General features: G+C 51.1%; 1 protein-coding gene across 2 annotated transcripts in view; it reads left to right on the forward strand.

Moving 5' to 3' along the window:
• Positions 360–13,078, forward strand: part of LOC110256592 (classical arabinogalactan protein 7-like) — a 213,879-nt gene continuing 201,160 nt past the window's right edge. The window contains exon 1 of one of the 2 annotated variants that reach the window (XM_021071824.1): positions 360–1,898. In XM_021071824.1, coding sequence (XP_020927483.1) covers positions 1,848–1,898 — 51 coding nt within the window. In that variant the 5' untranslated portion in view covers positions 360–1,847. The remainder of the gene's footprint in view (positions 1,899–13,078) is intronic. The other variant, XR_002338272.1, reaches the window with a different exon arrangement.

A 13,078-nucleotide genomic window follows, 5' to 3' on the forward strand; every position in this document is an offset into this window, starting at 1 on the left:
CTCTGTGGGGCAGTCGCACACTCCCGGACGTTGGCGCCGCCCAGGCCGGGCTCGCAGTCCCGGGTTGGCAAAGGCGCTCAGGCTCCCCTCAGCTTCGTTTGTGTCCCAGGCCCATTTTTTGCGCGCTTCATCAGGCTCCCGCGCGAGCAGGGCGCCTCAGACTCCTCCATCCTTTGGGATCCCCGGTGGGACGCGGGGGCTTCGCCCAGCCGGGGGCGCCGCATTCCCCTCTGGGCGTGCGTGGGCCTCGCCATCCCTCCGCCGCTGGCAGCAGCGCGCGGGGGACGCGAGAGCAGATTCCCGCGCAGCTGGACTCAGGCGGGGAACCCGCTCTGTGGTCCTCCGCAGGCCCCACGAGGTGTTCGTTCCCCGGCACAGCGCACCCCTGGGGTTCGGGAAGGGAGCGCGCACAGGCTTGGGTCAGCAGAGGGAGGTGACACCCTTGGTCCCAGCCACTGCCCTGCGCCACGAGGCCGCTCCCCTCTCTGTGGCTACGGTCCAGGCTGCAGACCGGCCCTGGCTGCGTGGGCGTCCCGCCTCTTCCGCGCGCAGGGACCGGGAGCCGCTCAGCTCTGCTTTCTGCGGGCTTTGCAGGCGCAGAACAGACCCCCGGGGATGGAGGTGCAGGAGAGGGCAGGCCCCTGTTCTTTTAAGGGTGGTCCTTTGGCGTCCTCCCACCCGCACTGAAGCGAGGGCGCCGTCCCCGCGTGGGAGCAGAGCCCTCAGCGAGGGCGACATCCCCGCTCGGCCAGTGGTCTCCACGCGCAGGCATCCATCCATTCACTGCGACTCCTGGAGCCGAGCGGCGGCCCCACGACTCAAACCGAATCTATGAATGGGAAGAAGGATGAGAGGCAACGTCTGTTTCCACTCCCTGCTTCCCCGCCCCCTCCCCGCCTCCCTCCAGGCAGAGCGAGCCCGGCACGAAGTGACAGGGGCAGGGGCGGGGGCACCTCGGGGCATGCGGGGGCGGGGGGCGCGAGTCTGGCTGGAAACAGCACTATTTATAAACTCTGGAGCTGCAGGACAAAAGGACAAAGAGGGCAGATCGGAGTTCCCTCCTCCCCCAGCCCCCGCCCCGGCGACTTTGATTTCATTATCCGCCCGCCCCGCACGGCGGGGCGGCAGGTGCGGGGGTGGGAGTCTTCTCAGCCGGAGCAGCTTCGCCAAAGGTCCGGCTGCTGACGTAGGAGCGCCCGCTCCTGTCAATGAACAGCAGCGGCAGCCTGGGGACTGTCTGGCAACGAGGCTACAGACGTCATCGCCTCCTGTTGGACGCGGGGGGGTGTCCGAGCAGCAGCTCCGGCTTAAAGGAAAACTCTCCAAGTTCAAGGCAGCCGGGGAGACTCGTTCTTGGGAGCACATGCGCCCCAAAGCCCGGTGCGCGCGGGCACACAGACTGGCACACTGGAACACACGCGCGCGCACACACACACTCAAGCACACACGCACACTCCCACTCATGTTCTCTATAGGTGTGTGGGTCCAAAGTTGTGTCCTCAGGGAGGCTGAGCTGAAAAGAACCGGGCTTCCTTGGCGCCTGGGGCGCTCAGCGCGGCTCTCCTGGAGACTCCCCAGATGGACAGAAGGGAAAGAGGAATACCACCCTCCGCTTAGGGTGGTCTCCCCCGTTTCTGAGAAGATCAGTGCGAAACGCGGACTGCCGGACGCCTTTGGAATATGCCTGCTGAGCGGAGCAGAAAAGAGTGTTCTTGGAGTGGTCGTGAACTTGGGCCACCTGGGCTCCCCGGCAACTTGTTTTGCGCAGTTCTCAATGGAGCCCTGGACCCACCGGGCTCCTGGCCCGTCTGCATTTTCCCCTCCTTTTCTTCTTCTCTCTTTTTAAAATGTATGAACTTGAAGCCGAACGCAGACAGGCGCTTGGGATACTTTGGCGGGTAAGTGAACTGTTCCTTTTACCTATTATTTAACCCCTGGGAGTCCAGAAACACTTAATTCCAACCTTTCCCCTTCATTTGTAAAAAGTTACCATCGTTTCCTTCTATCCTTCTTGGCAGCAAGAAAGTGTGTGTGTGTGTGGGGGGGGAAACAGGACCGTTTTGGAGGAGGGATGGTGAGTGGAAGTGAGAAGACTCAAGGGGTGGCCGAGGAGGGAGAGGGACAGTCGCCAACCGTGCCTGAGTGATTGCCTGTGGCTGCCTCTTTGGAGCCAGTTGCCCAGCCCCACGTTCCTGCCAAGGCTGCTGTCCAGCTGCGGCTGGGTTGTTGGACCCGAAGGGGCCTCAGGAGATGCCAGGAGAAGCTGCTACTGTGCTCCCACCCCTTCCTCCTCTCTGGGCTTCTTCCCTCAGTGTTGAATGGGGACAAGCCTCCCTCCTCCTCCTGGGGCCTCTGGCCTCTGCCCACTACTCCCACCCTGCCTCACCTCCTCCAGCCCCTTTGCTCAAGCTCATATGATGTCACAGAGGGGGAGGGGGCCCTGCGCCCCTAGCACCTGAAAGCTTCACTGTATTGCATCCTGCAGCCTTTAATTTTTATCATTCCACCCAGTTTTCCTTGCAATCCATTGAAAACACCCCCCCCCCAAGCACCACACACACTGCCACCCTGCCCCACCCCAGGACACATTGTCAGGGCCAGAAGTCCTGCTGCATTGCACCCACCCCGTCCCCCTTCTAAATTAGAAAGAAGGCAGCTGAGGGGCCCAAGCATCCTCTCCTCCCTGGTTTTCTGGTCTCTCTTTCCCTCTGGGCTTACCCTTCCAGGGGGAAGGAAAAAGAGGAAGAAAGAAGGAGAGACGGAGAGAGAGAGGGAGAGAGACGGGGAGAGGGAGAGAGAGAGAGAGAGAGAGAGAGAGAGAGAGGAGCGCCGAGCAAACAGCCCCCTAGACGTAGGGCCCGCACTGATGGACTGACTGTCGGCTCCAGCGCCGGCCGGTGCCTCCTGCCTCCAGCCTCTCCAAGCACCTTCCCTCCCTAACCAGCAATTCCCTCCAGCCCTCTCTCTCCCTCCCCGGCTGCTCCTCCCCACCCCTTTCGGAGGGCGCCTTTCTCCCCTCCACCTAACCCCACCTTCACTCTCCACCCGGAGGGGGGAGGCTGGGGGTGGGGACTGAACACCCCAGAGCCCCAGCCCGGCAGAGATGTCGAAGAAACGCAAAGCCCTGGAGGGTGGAGGCGGTGGAGGCGAGTCCCCGCTCCGGGAGGAGGACCCCACTGCCTGGTTGGAGGGCAGCAGCGAGGAGCAAGGTAGGGGGAGGAGGGGGGAGAAGAAGGAAAGGAGCCTGCAGGGGAGGTTTGGGAGTTGAGACCCTCTGCAGGAAGGCTCCAGCCAGGCTTCATCAGCTCCCAATGTCAAGGTAACTTGAGGAGACTGTGCCCCCCACAAAAGGGATTTTACTTGTGTCTCCAGGACATTGGGGGTGGGGTGCCAAGGAGCTGATGAGGCTGACATTGAAGACCCAAATTTGGGGGAACTTGAAACTGTGTGGAGAAAGGGAGGGTGGGGTGGGATGGGAGAGGAGGCAGGAAGAGGCCGGGTACAGATGGGGAATTGTTGGCCATTTCCTGTCCTCTGCCTGCCTGGCTGTCACATATATGGGGTGACAGACTATCCTATGGATGTATGGCCTGCACTGAGGTCTGTGGGCAGGACACCTGTGTCGGGGCCGGGGGGGGGCGGTGCGGGGGTGCTGTCCCCCTAGTGTCTGTTGCCGGCGGGGCCACAGGGAGGACTCTGGCTTCTCCCACGCTCTCCAGTCCAGGGATGCTTGGGGCTGCGTCATGTTGAATCCCCATCCCTGCACAGGCAGCTTTCGCCTCCTCCTGAACTTGGAGGTGAGGGTGGAGGCAGATCTGGTGATGTGCTGGGGTCTCCCCAGGAGGTGCTGGGGTCAAGGCAGCTGGGGACGCCTTTGCTTAGAATCAATGGCACCAGTGAAAAAGTGAAGATGGAAAATTTCCTCTGGAAACAAAAGTAATACTCGGATATCCCATTTCCACATGAAAGAAACCCAGACAGACACCTTTTCTTTCCCTGAAAGCATGCCGAATGTGGTTGCAAGTAGGCCCCCAGGAACTAGTCCAGCTTCTTCTGGGCTGTAGTTAAAATACAGTGGAGATAGGAACCAGATGCAAATGTTTAGTTACTGGTTAGGCTGTGAGAGTGACAGGGTGTGTGGGGAGGCTGGTGTCGGAGGGGCGTTTTGCGATGGCTCTCCTTTTCCGAGTGGAGCCTTGTGGCTTGGTCGGCGGCAGGTGCAGGTGCAAGCCGGCGCCAGGGGACCAGGGGCATGGCTCCAAAATGGAGTCCATGGCTCTTCTCTCTTGACGTCACAAGAAACACGAAGTCACCGAAGTCCTTCCTGCTCACAAAACGTGAACCTCTGTGTCCACTGGGAGCCCTCTGCATGGACTGTGTGCATTTGAAAGCAAAGGTGTGGTTTTGGCTAACCCTTGGACAGGCTATTTTGGATTTAATAGGATGAGATGCTGCCCGCTTGTTCGCCTCAAAGGAGGTTGCATCTTTGTGGCTGCCCAGGTTTTGACTTTCTTTGCTCAGTTATGATCTTAGAGCAAAAGTCAGTCCATGTCTCAAGTTAATTTTACTGAAAAAAAAAAAAGGCATTTGGTAAGAAATTCAAATATTGCAAATGACTCTATTTGAATGGTTGGTGTTTTTCCGTCTTTGGGGGGTCGTGTCACCATGGCTGTCTGGCAGATTCATCAGCTCTATACTCGGCATTTAGTTTTGACCTGAGGTTAAACTCAAAGGTACATGCCATGTTCTTCTGGATAAGCAGGGAGTGAAATCTATGGGAACTGACGTCATTTAGCCTGGTGAATAACAACCTGGATACATTTTATGCCATTTTGTAATAATTAGTGAATGCATGGCTGCCAGTTACAAAAAGAAATAAGAATTGCATTTTAACAAACATTTATCCTTCTTTTGGTGGAACTGTGAGGTATGAGAATTGTAAAAGCTGTGCTCTGGAGGTCTCGTATGAACGGTAACCAAATGCCCACATTCCTTGGTAGGACCCAGCCAAGGATATTTTGCAAGTCACAACAGGCAATAGCAAGCACCTATATCTGTGTCATGCAGAGATTATCATAATTTTTTGAGATTATTATAATTCTGAAGTGGCTTGTTGTACAGATTGGTTTGGTTAGAGCTTAAAAATGTCTCCTGATTTTACTGTATCCTTTGCATTTGGCAAATAAAAATGCTACTGGATAATTGCCTGGGACTATGTAACTGTAGAAACCATTAAGTGTGCGAACACTCAAGCACCATAGAATTGTGACTGCGTTTCTTTGGGAAATGGGAGGCACGGCACACACCTGGCCGGATGGAAACCCATCTCTGTGTATATGGCAGGATGTACGGCTGTGCATACTTTGACCACGGGAGATGGGAAGCCAGGTGGAAACCAGATTTTGAGTGACAGGTGGTTATGCAGGTGCACCGAAACCCGCAAGGATCCTTAGTCACGGCTGAGGAGCTGGATCTCATCAGGTCTCCACCCCAAGGCTGTGCATCTTCCTTTGGGCCCCTCCGCCAAACCTGACCACGTGCAGACTGCAGCACAGAGAAAAGCATTGACTGCAGGCTTGCTGATCTTCAAGACGAAAACGGGCTTCTTTTAAGCTCCGACAACTTGGGAGGCCATCATATTTGTTCGTTTCAACCAGTGAACGTACCCTGTAACATGCATTAGATGAAGGCAATTGGAAAGTACGTTTCAGTGGGCGTCCCTGATTTTAAGACCGTCCGTCAGCAGGTTGGCTTGGTCTAAAGTTTTAAACAGCCAATAAGCCTGCAGGCTGCCCGGAGAGAGCGCGGGGTGTGAGCTTGGAACGGAAGAACAGAAAACCATCGCTCCTTCCCAGGCCCAGTCCCCGGGGTGGGTGTCCGCTTCCTGTAACAGCTCCTGTCTCTCTTCAGGAGCTTCACAGGATGACCGTGAGGGGCCCGTGGGCCATCGGGGACACGCCCGGATGGTTTCCTTTTCTCCCTGATGTATGTGTGTGGTGGGGTCAAGGGGAAAATGAAGTGCCCTGTCCCCGTTTGGCTGAATAGGTCTTCGGATGTCCTTTGAAGTGATCTGACATGTGTGAACATGTGTGTGTGTGTGTGTACATGCATGTGTACACGTGTGCGTGTAACATCATAGAGTGTGGTTCTCTGTGGGCCCCAGCTGGCTCTGTTTCCAACATGTGTTTAGATTATACTGGTGGGAGATATTTGCATAAAAGGTTACACCTATAAAGATTTTATCTGCACAACTTAGAGACATTGTTGTGTGCACATGGACAATCCGAGCCACAGCTTTTGTTTTGCTTTGCTTCTACTGTTCTTCACGGCTTTGAACTTAGACATGAGAGGATGTTCCCGTGCTCAGCTAGCTGTGAAGATAAGCGTGTTGGAGACCGTGTGGGAAGAGTCTCGGATGACAACACTGAGTAATTCTATTTATTGACCTCCTCCCATAAGAAGGCACATCTATTTTTTTCCTTCTTTTCACATTGGCCCCTTTTCAAGGAATTATTTTCTTAGAAACCTTGGTTTAATCACATGATACTCCATCAGGTACTCTGCATTGAGATAGAACATCCAACCATAGTTTCCAAAGCTTACACTCTGGTTGGAGACCTATTCTCTTCTTCGCCCCTGAAGGTTCTCAGTGGCCGCTCTGAAATCCATGTCCATTCTTCCCCTCCCCGCCCACACCCTGACTGGTCTGTATTGTTTTGTCTTCTGCTTTTAACTCTAATTTCTTTTAAGATGCGTTTTGAGTGTAAAACAATGTCAACTGTATATTATTGCATTCAATCCATCTCATGAGTGTTTTAAAAATAGGTAGTTTCTGAAGTTCCCGTCATGGCCCAGCAGTAACCTACTGGCCAGTGTCCATGAGGATGCAGGTTCGATCCCTTGTCTTGCTCAGTGGATTAAGGATCTGGCATTGCCATGAGCTGTGGTGTAGGTCACAGATGTGTCTTGGATCCCACGTTACTGTGGCTGTGGTGTAGGTGGCAGCTGCAGCTCCTATTTGACCCCTGGCCTGGGAACTTCCTTACGCCACAAGTGCAGCCCTAAAAAGCAAACAAACAAACAAAAAAGGTAGGATATTGGCTAAGATCCCATCCAGCGCAGTTTTCTGGATTCCTGCCACTCTCTGGTGCAAAGTCCCCTAAAGGGGAGCCTCTGCACTGAAGGGGTGTAGGGGGCTTTGAACTGGACCTACGACCTCTTACTCCTGAAATTGCCTGAGCTGCATTGAATCTGTCTATGGTCCCCGTTCCTTCATCTGGCAAGTTAATGACCGAAGCCAGCACTGGTTCCTTATGATGCTCCTCTTTGCCATCACACTGGCTTTGGGGTTTTATGGCTTCCCTGTAGGATCAAGGGGTCGCTGGCTTTGGGGGGCATCTGGCAATGGGGGCTGGGGAGTTATTATTCATGCTGTGCCTCTAAAACCAGTCAAAGGTGAACATCCAGAACACTAACTGACCTCCATCTACGTGACCCCTGGAAACCAGTTATAATAATTTTTCCCCTAATAGATCAATGGGATTTTTAAAAAGCATAATTGATCAGATTTTTTATTATTATGAAAAAAACCTCGGAGGGTGATTTATAACCATTAATATAAGTACGTGGGCATACCCCCTGGGAAAAGAAATGGATGTTAAAAAAATCTCATAAGCACACGTCCTACGGATGCTTGATGGCATAGAGAGTTATAGTTCAGATACTTTTCAGCTCTCACCTTAGTTTCTCTGGCTCCCACCAGAAGGCCACTTTGCTCTCCCGGTGCACCAGAGATGGTGGCAGAGAGGGGACAGTTTGGGGAAAAAGAAGTACAAGAATTCGGAGTGGCCTCCAGGAGCAAGTCACCACATTTGGACCAGAAAGGAATTCGCATGTGTCTAAAAGCCAGAAGACACGACTTCTGTTGCCTGTTTCCTTCCTTACCTGTAACATTGGAAGGTTGAATCCGATGACCTGTGTGGTCAGATCTCTAAAACTTTGATAGGATTGTGTGAAGAAGTGGGTAAACCAAAACCAGACTCCATATGAGATGGTAACCCACAAAGGACGGGGATGAACAGCAGTTCTTGCAGACCCGGAAGGGTGGGGAAGGGAAGTTACTGAATGTGTGCACGATTGGAACAGGCTGGTGGCTGGGCATTGCTTTCTCTCCATTATTTGCAGAACCACCGGAAATGCCAAGCATGGAGGGACATTAACCTAGGGCCCCTTCTAATCTACAGCTCAGCACCAAGTCTTATGTTGTACGCTGTTCTGCTTCTGCTCTGATTTGCTAGCCCTCTCCCTGCTCCCCACAAACACGCACGCACCTTCCTGCTTCCCACTGGCACCGAAACAGGATTGCGAATAAACAGACGTGAGGGCCACGGGGACCTGCTTCCTCCACGTGCCTCTGTGACGGGATGGATCTGTGCGGACCTTTGCTTCTCAGGTGAGTTACCTTCATTTGTGAGCTGGAGGAGCATCTCAGTGTGAGAACGGCTCAACGGCGATGTGAGAGTCTTGTTCAGAGCTCTTCAACTTTCTTCTTTCTTACTTAATACGAGATAGCAACCACAGTGACCAATATCGTCATATGTAAACATACACACGCGTTATTATACACTTCTTGTATGCAGTATGCACACATGCAGGGTAAAAACAGTAAATATTACGAGGATACATAGGAAAATGCAAAACATGTCTTCCTCCAACCCCATTCCCCTTTCTCAAAGGTCACTAAGGTTGCAAAGTTCTCATGACACCAACCAGACATAGTCTGTGTGTATGCAGTCGTCCCTCAGTATCCTTAAGGGATTGGTTCCAGAACCCACTGCGGATACTAAAGCCCAAGGATGCTCACATCCCATGGGCAGCTCTCCCACTTTGGTTCTGCACCCGCAGATGCACCCAACTGTGGATCGTGTGGTACTGGATGTATTTCTTGAAAGAAAAAATCCGCACATCCATGAACTTGCGCAGTTGCTCGAGGGTCGGCTATACAGGGTCACATACGTACTCTCGGTGTCTTACGCAGACGCAAGCATCCTAGGCATGCTTTCCTCCTGTACCTTTCTTTATTCGCTTACCTATGTATTGGAAGTTTACCAGCATATCTAGATGGACTTGATTTTTATTGTCTGTATGGTATTCCACGGCACAATGAATATAACTGGCTTAATTCTTCTTGAATTACTGGTCTTTTATTTTTTTATAAAGCTGTAATAAGCAACCATACCATTTTTGAGCACATACATAAAATTTACCTGTTGGTAAATTTCCAGATATAGAAGTCGAGTCAAAGAAGTGACAACAATTTAAACGCCACCAACAGCCCACTTGCCCCCATTTTCTCATACAGCTTGATCTGTTATTGCTGTGGACACTACACTTTGGGGACCCAAAACTGGAGTGATTCGCCAACAAGCGTATGCTCCTCAAAACAATGGAATAGAACACTTGAAGTCTGAACAGTACCAGAGGTAGGGTAATCATAGCTAGGATGTGTTTTAGGACCAGCGGGGCAGTTTCTTCTCCAGCTCTCTGCTTACAGCAGCCATAGATGAGCAATGCTGGGTTCTGTCCCCGTCAATTCCTATAAATAAGCACAGGTTTATGATTGTGCTCTAAATTATGCAATAGCAGAGGAAGAATTGTGTTATTTAAAGTGTGTATTATGGAGTTCCTGTCGTGGCACAGCAGAAATGAATCCGACCAGCATCCATGAGGATGCAGGTTCAATTCCTGGCCTCACTCAGTGGGTTAAGGATCTGGCGTTGCCCTGAGCTATGGCATAGGTCACAGACGTGGCTCGGATCCCGTGTTGCTGTGGCTGTGGCATAGGCTGCAGCTACAGCTCCGATTTGACCCCTGGCCTGGGAACCTCTCCATGCCATGGGTGCAGCCCTAAAAAGGCAAAAATAAATGAATAAAATGTGTGTTATTATAAAATAGGTTACTGATACACTTTCTGGGGAGATCCATGACAATTATAATTGGTATAAGTATAATTCTTGAATTCTCACCTAACTGCAATGGTAGGTAATTTTGTGACATCCATACATTTTATATCATTAAGGCCTCTTAACTATTGACAAAATAGAAACTCACCAAGGGCGGCGGGTTTGTCTCAGCTGGCAGGTTTACCGAGGCTTCATCAGAATTGATCACTCCCGTCTCGTTCACTGTCTTACCCCTGCCCCTAAGACAACTCCTGGGGCGTAGGAAGCACTCACCAACTTCTCCTTGAATGAAATGATCGGTGTTCCTGCAACTAAGGCAACTCGGAGTATTGAGTGTTCTATTGAATAGTGACCGTGATAAGGCTACGTGTCAAGGGCTAGCGATAAGAAGGAATATTTATAATGAGCTGTAAAAAGTTTTCATTTGTGAAGGAGCATGGGCTTTCAGATTAAGCATAACCAGATGATTAAAACATAGCATCGTGGAGTTCCCATTGTGGTGCAGCAGAAACGAATCTGGCTAGGAACCATGAGGGTGCGGTTTCGATCCCTGGCCTTGCTCCGGGGTTAAGGAGATCTGGTGTTGCTGTGGCTGTGGTGTAGGCCAGCAGCTGAAGCTCCGATTGGACCCCTGGCCTGGGAATCTCCATGTGCCTCCGGTGCGGCCCTGGAAGGGAAAAAAAAAAAAACACACACAAAACCCAAAAAATACAGCATCGTATATTATAAAAATAGCTTTCCTTAGGACTAAATTGCCTCTAAGGTACTAATGCGTGGTACTAGTGTGAGAGAAAAGTAGAAACAGCTTCCTTTCTCCCAGTTTTTATTTTGAAAAGTATCCCATCTACAGAAAAGCTGCAGGATTCGTACGAGATGAGCTGCTGTCCTCTTCACCTAAATCTCCCATGTGCCCAATGGGCTGCAGGGCCTGACTCCGTTTCGGATGTTTGGCCGCTGGCAGCTTTCGGATCCCGCCACCCAGCTTCCCTTCTGCTCCAGACCTGGGCAAGCTAGCCGAACAGGCCACATGGCCCTTCCCTCAGTGCCAGTGAGCGCTCAGGCCACCCAAGCCCTGACCCTACCTGAGAACCCCCTAGCACCCCGAGAACCACACTGACACCCCCACCTGTTGGCTCTCAGGCCATTTTCAGGCCTACTGGGGCCCGGCCCTGCTCCCCGGAAAGCCTCCTATGTGAGTGATAAATCATCCCACACCCACTTGATGTGCGCGTGGGCTTTGCAGCCTCAGTACCTGAACCAGGGCTTGGATGGGAGGTCCATCTCGCTCCCGAGTGATGGACAAGCATTTGCCTACGTTTTCTCCTCCTCTCCCCCAACCCCTCTTCTTTCCCTCACAACAATGGTTATTTTTGGCCGAACCCCTTGAGAGTCATTTGTGGGCATTAAGATGATCTAGATACTAAAGATTTATTTTCTGAGAGCAAGGCGCCCTCCGAAGTGACCACAGTCCAGCCACACACAGGGCCGTCTAACCCCTCATTGGAATATTATCTCAGGTGAGCACATGTTCCGGTTTCCCCAATAATAGCCTTTTCCCCCTCAGTCTGGGATCCAATCAAGCATCATACCTGAGGAGTTCCCGTCGTGGCTCAATGGTTAGCAAATCCTACTAGCATCCATGAGAACGCGGGTTCGATGCCTGGTCTCGCTCAGTGGGTTCAGGATCCAGCGTTGCCGTCAGTTGTGGGGTAGGTTGCAGACGCGGCTTGGATCCTCGTTGCTGTGGCTCTGGCGTAGGCGGGCGACTACAGCTCTGATTCAACCCCTATCCTGGGAACCTCCATATGCCGTGGGTGCAGCCCTAAAGAGACAAAAAGACAAAAAAAAAAAAAAAAAAAAGAATCACACGTGACACTTATTTGTCACATTTTCTTTAATCTAGAAATGCTCCATGGATTTTTGAAGAGTCCAGGTCAGTTATCTTTTAGAAACTCCCAGTTTGGATCCATCTGAGGTTTACTCACGATCAGACTCTGATCATGTAAACATTTTAGACGGAGGTACTATTGAGGTGACGTTGTGTCCTCTCAACCTGTCACATCCAAAGACACGTGACGTCCGCTGGTCTTATCATGAGTGAGGTAGAGCTTGATCACTTGGTTAAGGTTGTGTCTGCCAGACTTCTTTCTGTGTTGTAAAGACAAGTAGAGACATATTCTGATAATTCACTACGTAGGTCATGGGAAAAGCTCTGCCTGAAAGTAGAAAATCTGTCGTGCAAGTCCATTGCTTCCACACCAGTACTTTTCCTTTAACGCAGCGATCACATCTTCAGAAAGCTCGCTTTCTTTTGGCACAGGACCCCGCCTGCATTCTAGAAAGCTCCCTGTGCTGTCTCAGTAACACCTCCGCTCCCTGTTCTGACCTCTGTCGTCATTCATCCATCCTCCCTGCTTTGGAGTCTCGTACGTGGGACCAGACGGCACAGAGTCCTGTGTCTGAATTCTTGGGATTCACTCAGGTTGTTACAGCCCTCTGCTCTTTTTGAGCGAAGTAATAAGGCACTAATACCCTACAGTTGACTTGTCCTTTGTACTTCTGATGGATATTTGGATTATTTCAATTTAGGGGTCATTACAAATCAAACTGCAATAAAGCAACTTACACACATGCTTTTGGTGAACATAAAACACATTTATTTTAAATATACATGATATGCACTCATTTTCATAATCTTTTGTAGAATGTTCTTTATCAGTCATGGGAGCCCGTTCATGAAGATGTATGGTTTCCTATGAATATGTCTGAATATTGCAGACCTTATATTCATGAGAAGAATCCCCAGTGCATTCCATGTACTTTAACATGGAAACATTTGCAACCCACATGTAGGATCTTTCATAAATGAACCAGATCTTATTCTTCATAGTAAAAGGCCGTACATAATTTTGATCCGCAAATATAGTTAATCCCTCTATCAGGGGTGTTGAATTTTCTTTTTATTCACAGAAAGAGTGTATTGTGCTTGCTTTGCCGACTCTTGACGGAGGAAGTATGGAGACAGAAGGTAGAATTTCCACCGGGTATAAAGTCTTGAGGTGAAGTTTCTCGTAGGGTAGGTCCCTCCACTTCTGTTTGGGGAAAGCTTACCCGAC

The sequence above is a fragment of the Sus scrofa genome, chromosome 1, assembly GCF_000003025.6.
Source record: "Sus scrofa isolate TJ Tabasco breed Duroc chromosome 1, Sscrofa11.1, whole genome shotgun sequence".
Lineage (NCBI taxonomy): Eukaryota > Metazoa > Chordata > Mammalia > Artiodactyla > Suidae > Sus > Sus scrofa.